The 19,430-nt window shown below is 33.1% G+C and overlaps 1 protein-coding gene across 1 annotated transcript in view; it reads right to left on the reverse strand.

Annotated features, from left to right (window-relative positions):
* LOC129222074 (small conductance calcium-activated potassium channel protein-like) overlaps nt 1-18,647 on the reverse strand; it is a 142,310-nt gene extending 123,663 nt beyond the window's left edge. Inside the window, exon 1 of the mRNA XM_054856505.1 lies at nt 18,196-18,647. Within this exon, the coding sequence (XP_054712480.1) occupies nt 18,196-18,474 (279 nt within the window). The 5' untranslated portion in view covers nt 18,475-18,647. The remainder of the gene's footprint in view (nt 1-18,195) is intronic.
* Nucleotides 18,648-19,430: the final 783 nt, after the last annotated feature.

Genomic DNA, 19,430 nt, shown 5'->3' on the forward strand with positions numbered 1-19,430 from the left:
AAAAACGCCTGGCAGAGGTGGGAGAAACTAGTACATGCAGATAAAGCTTCAAAAACGTAGGCAGTTTTGAATGAAAATTAATGAAATAAAGTGAACTCGCACGAGAATGAAATTTAACGTACATGTGGAAAACTCGTAAGCTGTTATTTCTTTATAAGCGTGTTTTCTTTTTTTTTTTTTTTTTTTGCAGACATCCCAAATTTGCCACAACAACTGCGCTTGCGTGCGGACTTAGCTCATTGGGATTTCTGTTTTAAGATTCCATGTTGTTTATTTATATTGAAGGAGAGCAACAAACTAATGAATGCAGTTAGAAAGAATATTTTCACATCGATTGCGTGATATATCATATGAAACTACGGATATGACAAAGTGTACCTGTTAGATGTATTATATGAATATATAAAGGATACATTATATTTTTATTTATATCTAATTGGTATACTTTATAATTAAAAGTGAAAAATAACACCTCAATATTTATTGATTTTCTTATTTACAAATTTAATGCATTGAACACAAACATAACACATAATGTGTTTTAAAAATATATGAAATATGAGTGTGGATATCCGTGTTTTGCAGAAATTTGTTAACAGATAAAATGTTTGTAATCGATTTAAGCAAGACTTTTGAAATGAGTTAAGTCCGCGCGCAAGCGCAGATGCTGTGGCAAATTTGTGGTATCCTCGATTTGACGTCTAGTTGTTATTTCTCTTACAAAACTCTGGAATTTAAATGAGTGAACAAACTTTAGAAGATATGGCTATCACCTCTAAACGGGAATGGATGCAACCATTTCCGCCAAGAAGCCAGCTGCATTTGTATCGGATCGATAATAGATTAGTAACAATTAAACAGATAACAGTAATTAAATATTTATGTAATTTAAATAATTGGTGTAGAATACAGGGTTCTCCGATATGTATCAGTCGATATATGTCATGATATATATCACGATATATATCCGACATTTATTTTGAAAATATCATGATATTTTGATATTCTCGATATTTATTCTTTCATTTACGGTACTTTCAGTATATTAATCATAGCAATATTGCTCATTTTTTATTAAAAATAACCGAAACGTTATGTACAATAGTTTTATGATGTATTGATACATCATTAATAAGAAAAAGTAATATAATATTCCTTCGATTAGTTGTATTTTATATTCATGAAATTTTTAGTAATGTAACAATTGTAATTTATATAAAAGTATCTTTTTAAATGTTGGTCAGAAAAAAGAAAACGTCTTATGACTGTTCACCGACTAATGCATATTTTATATTTCAGAATCATATAACTGTGTAAATGTAGCTAACAGAAGAAAAATGAGCAACCCAACTAATGCTAAATTAACTCTATTAAAATTGATAAAAATGTAAATGAAATATTGGGTATAAATAATGAAAGAAACTTTAATTTTAATTCTACATATTGTAATAATAGTATAAGAAAATAAAGAATGATTTGAGGATGCATAATTACTATTTTGAAGACTTTAGTTTGTGCTAATTGAAAGTATCGGATACATATCAAAATATCCGATATATATCAAAATGTTGGATATTTTCGATATTTTTGAAAATATCATGATGTTTTCGAGCCCTGTGTAGCAATTAAATTGTGCAATTATGATTCAATTTATTTAAAAAATATTCAATGCTTAAAATTTTATCAGCAAAGCAAATTTTACATCTAGTTTTTCTTCTCGGATATTTTGTAAATTCGGGGAAGCAAAAATAAGAAGTTAACATTCAACGATGTGTTGATATAAGAGATAGAAACGAAATCAGTTGATCAGGAAGTTGCGAGCTATTACTGAGAAGCGTGGAGTAAGTAACGCTGAATGAAAAAGAGTTGCATCGAGCAGGATAAGGGAGTTGGCTGATTAGGAGAAAATACAGATTTGGAAAGGCCGCCGTAAGAGAGAATTAAAAACGAAGGAATGAAAAAAATAAGTAAAAAATGAAGTTTATAAAAGATCCTCAAAGCAAGAATGGCAAATACTGAAAAGGATTGCAACATTTATAATCCTCGTGACGAAAATTGAGCAAAAGTAGAAAATTACAGAAAGAAATCAAAACCCATTAAAAGGGGACATAGCAGAATCTGCGAAATTAAAAATTTTAAGGGCATTTTTTTTCAGTTAGAAGATTTCACGTTCTAGGGTGAGGTATTCGTCTTGGCATTGGGAGGAGAGGTGCAACATTGCTCATGGGAATGGAGAGGGGGGGGGAGAGCACCTTTGATGAACCATCACAAACTTCTAAGTTATGCTGCAGAGATTGATGTTCCAAGCAAAGAGGGAAGATACTACCTTATTAGAAAAAGGTGTCCCCAACGGAGAAGAAACATTTTTTCATCTAATCAAGGTCAGGCATACAAAATAACTTCACGTGAAGAAATGCTACGAAGAAAAGAGGACGTTTGCCATAATGATTCCTGAAATTTTATTAAAACTCTAACTACATGAAAACTATCGACACTTAAACATCTATCAAGTTTTTGAAAGGCGATGCTTACTCAATTTCTATCACATTGAATCAATCAAGATCGTAGAAGAAATTGACGGTAACCACATTTTTAGAAAACGAATAGTAAGGTATGTCGGGGTGCAAAAGATACTACAACAGAGAACAAACAAAAAATACAAAAACGAGGGCTTTGAGAAGAAGTTATATAACAATCTCTTGACATATTTCCTTAACACAGAAAAGTTCACACCCGAAATGATTATTTCTGACTTTAGTGAAAAAAGCTGCTAACAATCATGTCTAGGATTAATTTCTAATAGTAAGATTTGACAGAAAAAATCCCGTATAACCCAATCATTTAGTTCTGTATGTTATTTCATTGCCCATTAAATTTGTTTCAATGGCTGATAAGTCTTCTCGGTAACTAGTAGCAACTTATTCAAAATTTTGAGAAAAGTATTTGTCATACAAAATCCATGTTTGGCATAAACTGATGTTATCTTGAACATTCAATATACTTAATTAAACTTTTAATTACTTTTTGAATGTTTCCAATCACTTCAAATGCTTTCATTCATGCAACTTGAACACATCAAATTGGTTTTTTATTTCTCTCCTCCCTAATTGCAGCTAGTTTCTAAGTATCACCCAGAAATAAATAATGTTCTTAAAGCTTGAAAAGATTCAAATGCTCCTTGGATTAACTCTTACTAATCCATTCCCGTTGAGAAATCAAAAGATGCTTTTCCACTTTGAATATGCAAATGCATCTCGTCTGATGAATTATAAATAAATGCAGCTCTTTTAATTATATCCCGGAAGGAAAGCTGTGTAGCATTGAGACAATATTCAACCAAGCATCAAAATCTTTTTGACAAAAGTGAGCAGAATTCAGAATTGATTCTCGGTCAGTTGTAAACGGAAAATTTATTTAGAGCTTCCTTCGCACAGTAAAATGCAAATGAATTTTAGCTGATGTGCTTTTTAAGTAAATTTTGACAAAACAAAGAAAAACTAACGAATATAAATGTCAATCTGTGTACCGTACAATTTTATCTATTTCACCAGCGAGGCGAAATGGGAAGAAGTTTTACAATCGTAAAAAGAAATTCCACATAAATGTATGTTTCGATATTTTTCACTGCCATTTTTAGTCTTAATAAAGGCTTTAGTAAAAGATTTTATTTTATTTACATTTTTTTTTTTGTATTTTAACGAGCTTATTACTTTTAATTCTTCTTTTATTTATTTATTTATTTATTTATTTTTTGAAAGTGATTAAAGATTTTTTTTCCAATAGAAAAATATATTTTAAAAGCTCTGTTTAAAAGATGGTAATGCTTTATTTTTTCGTTCATTTTTTTAAGTATTTATTTCATCAGATAAGCGAAGCATATTTTGTTTATAGAAATAAACTTAAAATATTAAAAACGTGTGTTTGACATAATTTGCAGTCTTAGCTAGTTTATGGAGGATTGATTAGATATTAGAAAGTCGATATTGGTATACGGGAAGATAGGCTCGTTTAGTTCTGTACGGAGCTTCTTGTTTTTGATTAAGAGTGTAATTCCATGAGGAGTTAAGCAATTAAATTTTGTTATTCTAGAAACATAATGGGGTCATTTCCAAAATTTTAAAAGTATTTTTTTTCTGAAAGAGCATGCTTAAAAAAATAGGATATGGCCATTTTTTAAATAATTTGTTTAAGTTTAATGTTTAAAAAAAATTACTTAAATCGGCGCGCCTTCAATGTTTATGCTTCTGGCCGATGACATCACAAATGGTGAAATGCCATTTTGTGTTGCCATACACAGAGCAAAATATTTAATTTACATCTTTATTCAGGTGTATTGGCAACGATATGGTTGATAGCAAGCGTAGAGCGCAATTTTAATTCGCTTCTTGATTATCATAACGTGGAATCACAGTAGAAATATGTGGCAAAATACATCATTAGTGACGTCATCAGGACCAGCCTTGTTTCAAAAATCGGACAATTAAAAAAATTAATTAAAAAATAACTGTTGGGAAAATGAAAGTATTTTCTGGATCCATGTTTTTTTTTTTTTTTTGCTCATTCTATCAATTTCAGTGACAAAAAATACTACTTTTGACTAAAGGAAACAACCCTATTGCCTAATTAGCAAGACTTTACAAGCAACATTATTTAGATTTACAATTACACGTTCCGTTTTCATCGTCTACAAAACTTAGTGTGTAAGCACAAATTTTTCGTGCTCTAAATTCACTAAAAGTATTTTTAGTAGGCACAGGTCTGTACAGCAGTCCACTGCATCAGAACTTACACTTTATTCAAAATGCTCATAAAAAGTGAAGCCATTTCTCCTGACGTCATGGGTTTGAGATTTACGGGGTGTATCGGAACACATATTTTGTTGTTTCAATTCTTTCCGCAGATTACTACTGGGATTCATTCGACCACTCAGCAATATTTTCACGTGACATGTGTAAGTTCGTGTTTCTTGGCGTACAATGAGGGAGAAGGGGTTGGTGGTAAAAGCAACAGAGTCTTTGGTTCTAAGCCCCATTGAGATTTTTTTGTTTTTTATAGTACATATGAATATGTGGGCGTGTCATACCGGCACCCCTTCTGTTCAGAAGAATAGCTGGCCGCACTATTGTATATATGAATGGCGAACAGAAACTTGGTCAAAATTTTTAAGACGTCGGAAGAAAAAAGAAAGAGAGAAAGGATGAGAAAAGGAAAATAAACAATTGAATCTATTCACAAAATTATCAATTTCAATTATTCTATTCAAGAGAATGAGAAAGAGTTCATATTTTCTACAACTCTACAAAATAGGACACAGATTTTGGAATTGCAGAAAATTCCCAATTTAAAAGCACATTTACTCTAAAAGACTTTATCGTAGTTCTTGAAAAAGAACTCATACCGACTCTATATGGTCCAAGTTTTGTACCCAAACAATGACGAATGTGTAGGAAAAATTTACAAAAGGGAGTCCCATGTCTCTATATATCAAGAAACGGAGGAGGACGCAGTGTTCTATCCAGCAGATGTAATAAAGGAACTTAAGCCAAATTTCTGGGCCTATTAAGGACAGGATAACTGTTACAGACGACATGAAGAATTGAATTTGTATTTAAATTTTATGTTTCACAATTAAAACACATTTTTCTTTTGATGAATCTAAATCTTCATTGAGTTCTAAATTTTTTCCGAATTTTCGACTAATCATACATTAGTATAAAAATGAAGATTTTGTTTGAAAGTATGTAGTAACTTGTTACTTTTTGCCCTTTCCTCATCAGTATTACTTATCTTCATTTACTCTATTACAGGTTGAATCTCTACAAATGAAAATTTTAACATGTGCACGGATCTGTTTATAAACACTCGCGGATTCATTTCAGCCGCGAACATGTTAATTATGGAGGAACACTTCTTGAACAAAATAAAATAAAACTATCTTTATTTACAATTTAAAACTAAAAATTAACTTAAAATATAAAGGCCGTGCATGCTGCTGCCGGCAGGTATGCAAGCGAGAGACAAAACGGGTATACATGCTTGGCCCCACTAAACTTCGCTTACGCTTATAGGCAGTGACAATTGCTGAAACTCATGGCAACAAAGAGGTCGCGACAGGGAAACCCTGTTTTTCATTACGTTGCTATTGATTGGTGGATGCAGGGTCCCGTTCAGGGCCTCTTGCGGTCAAAATGCGATCATAGTTGCATCGGTTTAACGCGAAAAGTCAAATTGTTAAGTCCCTAAAGCGTCAGCGCCATCTAGTGGGACCATGATACAAGAGACTTGCTTTTTAAACCTAATGTATTACTGCTACAACACACTCGGTGTTTAAACATTTCAAGTAAGAGTCAAAATATATGTAAATTCGACTTGAATGCATAAAAATATGAGTCTTCCACAACACCTAAGGACATTTTTTTCTTGAAACACAACATGGAAAATTTTGCTCGGTTAAGATAAAATTAAAGAAATAAAAATTAAAACTAACGAAATCATATACAACCCATTTCAAATATTTACTAAATGTAAGTACTTTATTAATTGAATACCATTTTTGAAAAACTAAGCTTTTCAGAAACCCAACTCAAAAAGAAAAGTTTTTATTAAAGCATTAAATTATTTTCCCTGCAGTAAAAAAAAAATCGCGAACAAAAATTCAAACAAATGCCTTAAGCTTACTTGAAAAGAATAAAGGTTTATTATTCTTAAAATGCTTCCGTACAGTTTTTCTGAAAGAGTAATTTGTTTAAACTTTTAATTGGAACAATTCAAAACTGATAAATTGAAAAATAATATCTAGTAATATCATTTTCAAAAGCGGACAATAAAAAACCAATCGAACTTGTTCCTATGTTAGTATGCAATTATGTATCTAAAAGATACTTGAAAAACACCCAAAACTAAGTTTTCAATTTTAAGTAAAATGTGCTAGCTAATGTAGAAAGTGCTGTTTAAAAATAATTCCATGAAAACGTAGAAAAATCTTCGTCTCAACCAAAAATTTCTCCTTTATTTTAGTTATCAAACTAATTAATTTTTGACACGAACTTTTAACCTGATTCTAAATAATTACATTTATTACTTCGTGTTATAGTTAATAATTAGTTTACATTAATTCAACAAACGGAAAAATTTCAGAATATTTCCACGAAAAGAGCTTAATAGGATTTAAGATGCATAAATTCACTTATCTTACCTCATTTAAGTAGCATTATTGCAAATTTTTAAACAACGATTTCTTATTCACTTTTAGGCGTATAAATTCATATCAAGTTCCCAGTTAATGAACATTTGTTATTGATGTCAATTATGCAAAGTATGTTTTCCCTGATTTTATTTTAGCACTAGCTGCATTGCCCGGCTTTGCTAGGTCTACCTCGAAAATATAAGTTTTGTCAATGATGCAACAACCAGGCTTCAATTAGGAGAAAAAAAAATACTGCAAAATTTCCCGTCAAAATAATCATTCTCTAAGAAAGAAAACGGCAAATCAAAAGTTCCCGAAAAATTAAACGCAACACTTCATAAATACAACGAAAATCCTAAAACAAAAAGAGAGAAGATAAACCGCCAAATAATAATCCAAAGGGGAAATTTTTACCTCAAAAAAAAAAAAAAATTTAGTCATAGCTTAGAAAAAAAAAAGTGGCAAACTTCTGAACGCTAATTTAAAATGAGATCGCGCGCAAACGATAATTTTCCGATTTAAAATTTCTGTTCCATTAGGCTTAGCAGTGCTTTTTCATTTTTCCCGGTGATTTTACAGCTTTTTTTTTTTTTTTTTGAAATTTGAAGGAAATGAATGAACTCGATGGGTGTTTTCCGCGGGCTTTTGAATGGCGCCAAAATCGAACTGATCGGATAATATTTCGGGCAGAAAGACCTATTTTATACCATTTTCGGGCCCTAAAATTAAAATTCGAACAGTTCGGTACTTTTTTGGCGTTCTAAAACTCCTCTGCGTTCCTTCTCGGAGGCCAAGTACCTCCCTGCCAAATATGTATTCCTTGTTATATTTGTATGAATTTTAGATCACTAAAATTTATTTGCGCCGCAGCACCTTTTGGAGAAATCGTACTTTCTCAGGACATCCTAGTCAATTTTTTATGTGTTTAAAATATGGACACTTCGCGGAACCCCTTGCCTTTCTCTGTGGAACCCCAGAATGCCTTGGAGCCCTTTTTGAGAAACCTTTCAAGTATACTTTACTCAGATATATTTTTTACAGCTTTTGTTTAAAATTAATAAATCTGCATGCAACGCGCTAGTTTTTACTGTAAATAGGTTTTCATTGTACGCCGCGAAGCGTTACAATAGAAGCTTCATTTTTTGTTTTCAATTTGAAACGCGTCTATTTAAACTTTTTTTTTTTGTTTGTTTGTTTTATTTTAAGTTTTTTTAACACCTAATAATATACAAACACTAAAGAATATTTAAACACGGCAATAATGCTAACAATAATATACTATGTTTAGTAGGATGGTTCAAAAATGTATGTAAAAAAAAAGTTTCTTCTTGATAACAGGACACCCCTCAATATTTTTATACTTGTAGATAGTAATATACTGGAAGAATTTTAGCTTCCTATTTCAACTGAAAGAGGGTGCTCAACCCCTTTCCTAAACTTCCTAAGTATGGGGAGGGGGGTTAAAAATACATTGAACTGAAAAACAACGCTACATATTACAATATACACGCATATACATTGCAATAAAATAATTATTGACAAAAAAACAGATGAGGAAATTAAATGTTTCTAATTTTGTGACATTTTCTATGCTACGACTAATGTTAAATTGAGGGATCATTGAGCACCCTCTTGAAATTTGAATAAGAAGCTATAACTACTTCTGGACTGTAGCTGAAAAAAGTTTTTTGAACTGCCCTAATGTTCAGTCTATTTGCACAAATAAAACATTTTTTCGCATGCATTTGCACTTTATTCAGAATATTTTAAAGTCTTCGGATTTTAACGTCCATATATTCGAATATAAACTTTCTAAAAAGTGTTTTTCGTATTAAAAAAATAACAATTTGCATGTGCTGCGCACGTGGGCGTATGGACACACCCGCAACACTTACAAATCCCTATTTTTCAAGTTAAAAAAATGTTTCAGACAGTTGATATTTAGTATTATGGCTCATATTGACTCCTTATACTTGAATATATAACAACTAAAAGTCAAAGTTTAAAATACCGGGAATAAAGTGCAAATATATGAGTAAAAATAATTAGGCCGCGCAAACGGATTAAGCAAATAATAATAATAATAATAATAATAATAATAACACCAACAACAACTACTATTGTTATGATCCTCATCATCATTATTATTATCATTGTTATTGTTGTTATAAGTAGTACTGGTAGTATTACTATTATTATTATTATTATTGTTATTATTATTATTTGTTGTAGTTGTATTACTAATTTTGTTATTATTATAATTGTATTCTTATTTTTATTTATTTATTTATTTATTTATTTTTGTCTTGTTAATTTTATTGTTTTATTTATTTTTTGATAGCGTGAGAACTTTAAATGGCAAAATTTTTGACTCTTAAATTTTCCGCAATACATTTAAAAGTGGTTAAGAAAAAAGAAAAAGCATGCAATAAAAAATTTAAATCTAAACTACATTCAACTGAAGCATAACTTTAAAGCATTAAACAAGCAACTTTTCTTAAACTAGCCCAGAAGCCATTTTCGTTTCTGCTAAGTGCTTAGTAACAGCTCAATGCTAGAACGAGAACAGAGATTTACGATATTGTTGAACAGCCACTGAAACCTCGAAATATCTTTTGCTTTTGAGCTGAATTTTAATTGCTTTCGTACACGTTTTTGTTTAGGAAGCTTTACACGTATGCATTAACCTTTTCAGTTCTAAATTTTAACAAACAATAACTGGTGAAAAAAACCCTATTTGATGATTAGTTAGTCTGAGACATTTTATAACTTCCTTTTACAAAAAAAAAAAAGAAATTATGGTATTCGCGAAAAAAATTTCAGCCAAAAATCGGCCTTAATTTCCATTTTGCTCACCCCCAAACGAATGTTGAGTTTTTTCAACCTGACCACACGTGAATAAGTGCCTAGGAACGTACAGACACCCGAAATATCCATTTTGACGATCCCCGAGTTAATTACAACGAGTTTTCTCGTGATGTCTGTATGTACGTATGTATGTGCATATGTGTGTATGTATGTCGCATAACTCAAGAACGGAATGTCCTAGAAAGTTGAAATTTGATGCATAGACTCTTAGTGGCGTCTAGTTGTGCACCTTCCTTTTTGGTTGCATTCGTATGCTTCAAAAGGGGGTCTTTTGCCCCTTTTTGGGGGGGGGGGGGGAAATCATTGTTAATTTCGTTGTAAACTCACGTGGTGTTATAATTTGGCGTACACTTGGCGATATATGGCCAGTCTTCTGGTCGCCAAGTTTTGTCGCCAACTTAACGACAAATTTGGCAATTTTTTTTATTATTATTATTATTATTTTAAATCTGGTTTTAATTTGGCCACTGTTGGTGATATTTGGAGAGTAAACTATTGAATCATATTAAAACTGCCAATAATGAGAAAATGACATTAAATTGGAGTAAAAAAAAAATCTAATTTGAATTCTGAAACTTTGAATTCAAATTATGTTTTTCGCAATAACGAGTTGCGACAAGACCCTACTCATTAGAGTTATTGTTTCTAGAAATGACTCCCCCCCCCAAGCATGTCCCTCCTCCTGGGTGGTTATGTGTGTATAGTTGTGTGTGTGCAGGCTTAAGTGTGTGCACGTAGGCCTGTGTATGTGTGTAAAGGCGCTCACGCGTTGGCGAGTGTGTATGAGCATGCGTGTGAAGGATATGGACGCCACCACCCAGCAGAAGTGGATTCCGGGGGACAGTGCTCAGGAACAGAGCAGCCGTGCCGCCGCACAGTGTGGCATCACATGACTTTCTTTTTGCGCAATCACGATTGCTTATTGTTCTCATTTGACAGTCCTTGACGTTGGGATTATTTTTCAGCTTGGACCAGCAGCACCACCGCCCACCGGCGCGGCGGCGCACAGTGTGGCATAGTGGGCAAAAATCCACCGAACTCGCGGGTTTTGAGCTAGGATCTTCTATTATGGCTCAAAATGCGGCAAAATTCTTCGACTATTTCGTAGTGGTGCTACAATTTTGAATTTCTTAACCCCCTAAGCCCCGCAGAGCTCAGAATGGACCCAAGTCCCGATTTTGAAAACTAAAAAGTATGACCATATTTTTTCCCTGATATGTGGCTCAATGCTTAGTATAAATCGAGGAATTGGATGATAAAACACAACTTTTGATCGCTGCCGGGTGTTTAGAAATGCTTTTTTCCACCGTATAAGTCATTAAAAACATTATTTTTCAGGTTTTTCCGTTGAAAAAATGGGTTTTAACGGTCTTCACACATCTCCCGCGCAAGAATAAATATATATTTTAATTCTAACCTACAAGTTTTCAATCATTTTCCAAAGTTCAAAAGGCAAAAACCTCCCTAAAACACCGAAAAATTGCTCAAAGTCCGAATTTCAGCTCGAGATTCTACCATTGTCCACGGAAATACATCTGTGCAATAGCGGCAAACAGCTTATTTTATATGTATACATTTATATGTATACATTTTGAGAATAAATCGTCTGCGTTCGAATAAAGACCTTTACATTTAAAATTTCCGAATGCTTTTGATGTTTTTAAGAAAATTTAATGTATTAAAGTAACAGTTGAGCAAATGTGTAGACGCAATATTAGTATGTTTGTCTATTTCCTTGGATTAATCGTAATATTCGAATTGTAACAGGTATGTTCACTCTTTTACATAAGTATACAAAATAGAAAACTTTGTCCTCTGTTACATAAATAAGTATTTAAACAAATTATGTAAATTACATTTTTTTAAAATTAGTTTCTGTGTGTAAGACCAACAAAACAACATAAATTTTAATATAAATTCAATAAAACTTTATAATAAAGTTAAAATAACATGTCTTTACTGTTTTTCAAACAGAAAGTGAAAGCTAATGGATATATATTTGTGAATATTTGTTTTTAAATTAAATAGAGTGAAGTAAAATCATATAAGTTCATTAATCCTTTCATCCCTACCTTAAATTTAGCTGTATTATAACCTATAAATGATGTTGTTAGGAACAAAACTGGGCTAAAAGGGTTCATCTGAGCATTAATTGTTTAGTTTAAAACACATTAAAATTTTAACATGTGTTTTTACATTTTAAGTAAGAACACTTACGTAAAAGAATGAACATAGAGTTACAATTCAAATATTACGATTATTCCGAGGAAACAGACAAACATACTAATTTTGCGTCTACACATTTGCTCAAATGTTACTTTAATATATTAAATTTTCTTAAAAACATCAAAATCATTCGGAAATTTTAAATGTAAAGGTCTTTATTCGAACGCAGACGATTTATTCTCAAAATGTATACATATAAATGTATACATATAAAATAAGCTGTTTGCCGCTGTTGCACGGATTCATTCCCGTGGACAATGGTAGGATCTCGAGCTGAAATTCGGACTTAGGGCAATTTTTCGGTGTTTTAGGGAGGTTTTTGCCTTTTGAACTTTGGAAAATGATTGAAAACTTGTAGATTGGAATTAAAATATATTTGTTCTTGCGCGGGACATGTGTGAAGACTGTTAAAACCCATTTTTTCAACGGAAAAACCTGAAAAATAATGTTTTTAATGATTTATACGGTGGAAAAAAGCATTTCTAAACACCCGGCAGCGATCAAAAGTTGGGTATTATCATCCGATTCCTCGAGTTTTACTAAGCATTGAGTCACATATCAGGAAAAAAATATGGTCATACTTTTTAGTTTTCAAAATCGCGACTTGGGTCCATTCTGAGCTCTGCGGGGCTTAGGGGGTTAAGAAATTCAAAATTGTAGCACCACTACGAAATAGTCGAAGAATTTTGCCGCATTTTGAGCCATAATAGAAGATCCTAGCTCAAAACCCGCGAGTTCGGTGGATTTTTGCCCACTATGCCACACTGTGCGCCGCCGCGCCGGTGGGCGGTGGTGCTGCTGGTCCAAGCTGAAAAATAATCCCAACGTCAAGGACTGTCAAATGAGAACAATAAGCAATCGTGATTGCGCAAAAAGAAAGTCATGTGATGCACACATCAGCTCGTTTCTTTTTACCGTATGCTACAACTACGTTGCTTATAAAGCTTGCAGCTCGTGAAATCTCGAGCTCATCGAAGAAATTTTGGTAGTACATTTAATCATTTGAAATAAACATCAAAGCGTACCCAATCAATTTCAAAACTATCGGTACCCGCACGGCTTTGCCCGTAGTAGAAAAATGTAAAGATCGTTTAGTTCGCCTGTATATTAACAAATAATGGATGATTTCTCGCCAATTTGCTGTGTTCATTTGCTCACCCATGTTACGATTCCACGTTATGAAAATTTGGTAATTTACTCGTTTACGGTATGATAATTTGCTCTGTAAAATGTTCTTAAAATTGGAATGGAAAAAGAACAAAATCAAATTTTCGAAAAATCGCTTCTAGGTGCTCACCTCCTATGTTACGAACTAATTCTGTGCCAAATTTCATGAAACTCAGCCAAACAGTCCAGGCCCTATACGCGTAACAGAGATATAGAGATCCAGAGACACAGACGTCCAGAGACACAGACTTTCAGCTTTATTATTAGTAAAGATAATGTACCAAAAATGATTTTAAATAAAACCGCTTATTATTTTCCCTTTTTAATTCAAAATCATGTACAACAAAGAACTTTAAATATAAGCAACTTATATATTTTACCGTTTTTAATTCAAATTATTTGTTGAAGAAAAGGATAAAAATGTTTATACTGAGCTCCACTGCAAATGATTCAGGATAAAATATTATGTTTTTAGAGGGTAAATTGATTATTTATTGAACTTTGACGAACATTTGTTTATTATTTGTACTATGTTTATATGTTCTTGGATGATTAGCTTTTTATTATTATCTTAAGTTATAAACTGGTTTTAAATATGGTTCCTCTTGGAGTGGTGGAATTTATTCAGGTTATTGTTAGCCTTGACTCACATCTACTCAATCAGGGATTTTCGAATAATCAGGGCAAAATACATTGATTAGTCTGTAATTTAGTTTCCTTTATATTATATGTGAAATGAGTTTTTGTAGAAAAAAATTCCTTGATATTAGTTAAATTAAAATTGAATTCAAATATTTAAAAAAATTTAATCTTATTCTAAGGCATTTTTTGTAATATTTATCACATAAGCAATTTGAATTGCCTAAAAAGATGTTTACATTTTGATTTCAAAAATCACAAAATCTCATAACTAAGTATTATATAAATTATCTATAGATGCTCTAGGCTTGTCTAGTAGTTCCGAAAATGAGACTAATGAATGTGAAAAATGCGTCACTGCCTACCTCATATATCACAGTAATCATTTTTCAACCTTATTGCGAGAATTAATCCTGAGTTGCACATTGGGTAATGATTTTGTTTTTACTTCCTTTTACGAAAAAGGAAGTATTGTATTCGCGAAAAAATTTTCACTCAAAAATCGACCTTAAATTCCATTTCTCTCACCCCCGAATGAATTTTGAGTTTTTTTTCGACCCGACCAGACGTGGATAAGTGCCTAAGGACCTACAGATACCCGAAATATCCATTTTAAAAATCCCCGAGTTAATTACAACGAATTTTCTCGTGACGTCTGTATGTATGTATGTATATGTGCGTATGTATCTCGCATAGCTCAAAAAGAGTATGTCCTAGAAAGTTGAAATTTGATACGTAGACTCCTAGTGGGATCTAGTTGTGCACCTTCCCTTTTGGTTGCATTCAGATGTTCCTAAAGGGGTGTTTTTCCCCTTTTTGGCGGGAAATCATTGTTAAATTCGATGTAAACTCAAATTGTGTTATAATTTGTCGGACACTTGGCGATATATCGCTAGTCCTTTGGTCACCAAGCTTTGTCGCCAACTTGGCAACAAATTTGGCGATTTTCTTTCTTTTTTTTTAAAATTTGGTTTCAATTTGGCCTCTGGTGGTGATATTTAGAGAGTAAACAATTGAATCACATTAAAATTGCCAATAATGGGGAAATTACATTAAATTGGAGTAAAAGGAAGTCATGTGATGCACACATCAGCTCGTTGTTTAAACACATTATGAATATATAGTATATGCGTTATCCACAATAAGTTTTAGTGGTAAAAGATAGCAACAAAATCTTAATGCCTGTCCAGAAACATTTTATTGACCGTTGTAGGTAGTTATTTTCAAATTTGCTGTAAATGTTTAGTATTGCGTACGTAACAGTATAGTTTACAGTACTATGTACTAGAGTGGTAGGTACCGTCAAATGGTGCTCCTGTTTTGTATATCGACGCCTCAAAGCAACGGTAGGATATCTTAGTGTTATTCCATTGATTATTTGTCTTACTGTTGGTCTGAGGCTACGATGTATTTAAAACTATTAAGTGTACAATCATTGTGTTTACATAAAAGTCAGGGTTGACCTTTTCCCCTTGAACGCTCGTACATTCCCTCAAAAGACATAGAACACCCCACAAACACAAGAACCTTTCCCGCAAAACAAAACCCTGTTGAAGCTCTAAAATTGCAATGCCGCAATCTAAGCTATGACTCTGTTGGTGGGTACCCGTGTGAAAATGATAAATTTCTACAATTTAGTAAACTATCATGTGTGCTGTCAAATTGCTACTATTTTACAGGCTGTTGTATGCCCTCGGATTGACATTGAATTAAATATTGTTATATGTAATACGAAAGAGATGATTCGAAAACGATTTTATATTGAACCAGCTGTAGCATGCAAGGAAACAACAAACTAGGCACTAACTACGATAGAATTTGCATCTGGTACATAAAAGCATTCCTCCTTGAGTGTAAGTTGGACATTGAGAAATAAAATGAAGGCTATCAAACTGAAAAAACATTCTTAAAAACCACGTTTATTGATTGAAAAGTTTGATAAATAACCATGTACGCATAAGAATTGAAAAAAAAAAAAAAAACATAAACCTATTTTCTCGTATATCGTTGCACATGAGAAAAACATCCAGATAAATATGAGCTTATGAGGAAAAAAGAGAAACAGAATCTTAGTCCTTTTTACTAAGTTTGGATTTTCCAAAATATATTAGGCTTCTGAAAGATAAAGTTTCGCCGAAGATAAGCATTTCTGTATAATTTTACATCAACCAAAATCATTTTGAGACTGGTTCTTCAGTACTGCTTAGTATTTTCTAAATGTTAGTTAGCATGAAACTGGACGGTTGTTATCATATGGCTAGTTATTACGTTCAGCATGAAATTATTACTGAATCCTTGTCAAATTCTTTAAACGTTCTTAAATGGCTGTTATAAGGATATCACTGTGGCTTGTTTGTTATCATGCAACCCTGTATAGTGCTCCTCAGCTCGGTGGAAGAGTCAAAAAGATCGAAATCGTATGAAATATGGAGAAAAATTAACAGGATAAACAGATCAATACTTCCACAATGTGCACCTCAACGCGAAGTTTGTCAGGTGATATTGGTCGAAATTTATTTCAGATTGTAAACAAACAACAATGTTTCACAAAATTGCTGGTTTCGCCAACTCTTGATTACATCAACCCATGCTTTTATCCCTTGTTTTCAGTTGGTTTTGGTTTAAAATCGTTCAAGGACATATGCCAACAAACCTGAGAAGCACTATACACGTGCCTGATTGAAAGTCTATATATATATATATATATATATATATATATATATATATATATATATATATATATATAATGATCAAAATTTGATGTAAAATATTCTACATTTAAACAGCGCAATGTTGCAGCTAAAGTAGTTAAATGTATTGAAAATATAGTAAAGTATGTAGTTTCACATACACGGGTAGCACAGAAATAAGTGTATGTAACAACGAAGATAAACAACAATAACAACAACAAAAATGAACATGGAACGTTAAAAATAAACTAGGAACATTGAAAACAAGAATTGATGAAATCATGGGTATTAAACTGCTGCTACGTTTACGAAGAGCTGGAACAGCTGGCATATTAAATATTCTGCAAGGTTTCTGTGCGGGTCAGTACCATACATGCAGCAAAATTAATTAGAAGTAAAAGTATATGTATTTGAATTGACGAACTTATATGTGTAGCTACTTATAAGGCTTAATATAGTAAGCAGGAAGATTATAAAACGTTATAGATGCTTATTTTTTGGATAAATGCAATAAATTTTACATATATAAATAGTATGCTTATTAGTAATATGCTGTCATGTATTACCAACCCTAGCATATTACTAATAAGCATACTATTTATATATGTAAAATTTATTGCATTTATCCAAAAAATAAGCATCTATAACGTTTTATAATCTTCCTGCTTACTATATTAAGCCTTATAAGTAGCTACACATATAAGTTCGTCAATTCAAATACATATACTTTTACTTCTAATTAATTTTGCTGCATGTATGGTACTGACCCGCACAGAAACCTTGCAGAATATTTAATATGCCAGCTGCTCCAGCTCTTCGTAAACGTAGCAGCAGTTTAATACCCATGATTTCATCAATTCTTGTTTTCAATGTTCCTAGTTTATTTTTAACGTTCCATGTTCATTTTTGTTGTTGTTATTGTTGTTTATCTTCGTTGTTACATACACTTATTTCTGTGCTACCCGTGTATGTGAAACTACATACTTTACTATATATATATATATATATATATATATATATATATATATATATAAACGGTTGTATATGTGTGCGTTAGTGTGTATGTTCACTGTACAAAACTACGGTTAATGTTGGATCTTTGCTAAATTTGGCACAGATGTTCTTTGATGCTCAGGAATTCACATAAGGGGGGGGGGTATTCAAGAAAATCCATTAAACGGAATTTTCAAGCCCATGAATAACAATGACGAAACTTTTGGAATTTTTAAGGAATAAAAAAGGTCTAAATTTTAATTTTGAGTCATAAAATTGTTCTTTTCTACACGTTTACGAGAAGTTTTACTCAATTTTTTCCTTTTAAGTCTAATTTTTGAGCATGTGTCACTTGACACATTTTTTATTTTCGAGGTAGGCCATGCAACGTAGCTATTAGTAAGCAAATAAATAAAGCATTCTTACCTTTCCATATATCCCAGCTGCTGAGAATTCAGTCTCTGCCACCATGACCGCGATTCCGAAGATGGCCATAATGAGGGCATAGTCACTGACCCTCCGCCTCTTCTCGAACAGGGCTTTCCGCCGCCCCAGCCGATAGCCCACGCTGGGCCTGTGCTGGGCGGCGGAGGAGCAGCGGCGCCGCCGCGCCGCCGGCGTCACGCCGCCCTCTTCCGCCGTCGCCGCCGCCAGATTCACGCTGCTCGAGCCCATCTCCTTGAACCGCCGGATGGCACCGTGCATGCGCAGGGGCAGGCTCGGCGGCGGACCCGTGCCCGAGGGGACCCCCGAACCGCCCAAAGCGGCCCCCACAAATCCCGCGGTCACCCCAACACTAGCCGTGGCTGGGGATGATGGGGAGGCCCGTCATGGAGGATCTCTGGCGAAGACAACACACACACCCACGCACGACTCTCTCTTTCTCCTTCCAGCTTCACATTCTCTCTACCTTCTCCGTGATCTCGTCTGTTTGGATTTGTGACGATCGGGTTCGGGGAATGGCCGAGGTGCGCAGACGCGGAAAAGACTGAATTGGGGATTTCGGATAGGGAATTTTTCCTTCTGTGGTGGCGGGGTAAAACGCAGATGCCCTTGACGCGGATATATCAGAAAGAATTCATGTTCGGTCCTTTTATTTTTGCCGTGCGTGTGAAACCTCCTTTTTTAATTTTTGCTCTTCGCCTCGGATGTTGAGGATAATTTATATTTCTAAGCTTCCCCACGTAATAATTTTCCACTTCGTCTTGTTTAGGTTTAACCTTCTAGAAGTTCCTATCATAAAAGGAAAATAATGACGTTCAATCTGATAAATTATGCAAGAAATGCATGACAAAGAAACATTTTTTTTTCTTTTAAAATATTGCATAAAATTGCCCGAAGTTTTTTAACATCACAAAGATTTTGCAGTTTTCACTAATAGCTTTGTTTCCGATTTAAGATTGCAAAACTCAATTTTTTTTTATTGAAAAGTCAAAATGTTTATATGAAAGTACTTTTATACTTTTAACTCTAAAATTACTTTTTCATTAATTTTTACGAAAAGTTTATGAGGGGAAAAAAAGTAAACAATCAGGGAAAAAAGACGAAATATCATTATTCCAGCGTTCGAGAAATCGTTTGAAAGTTCAACCTTGATCATTTTCATTTCTTACCGGTTTAAATAGAGCAACAAATTCTATTTTTCACTCAGGTTTGCCCTA

Source organism: Uloborus diversus, chromosome 5 (genome assembly GCF_026930045.1).
Source record: "Uloborus diversus isolate 005 chromosome 5, Udiv.v.3.1, whole genome shotgun sequence".
NCBI lineage: Eukaryota > Metazoa > Arthropoda > Arachnida > Araneae > Uloboridae > Uloborus > Uloborus diversus.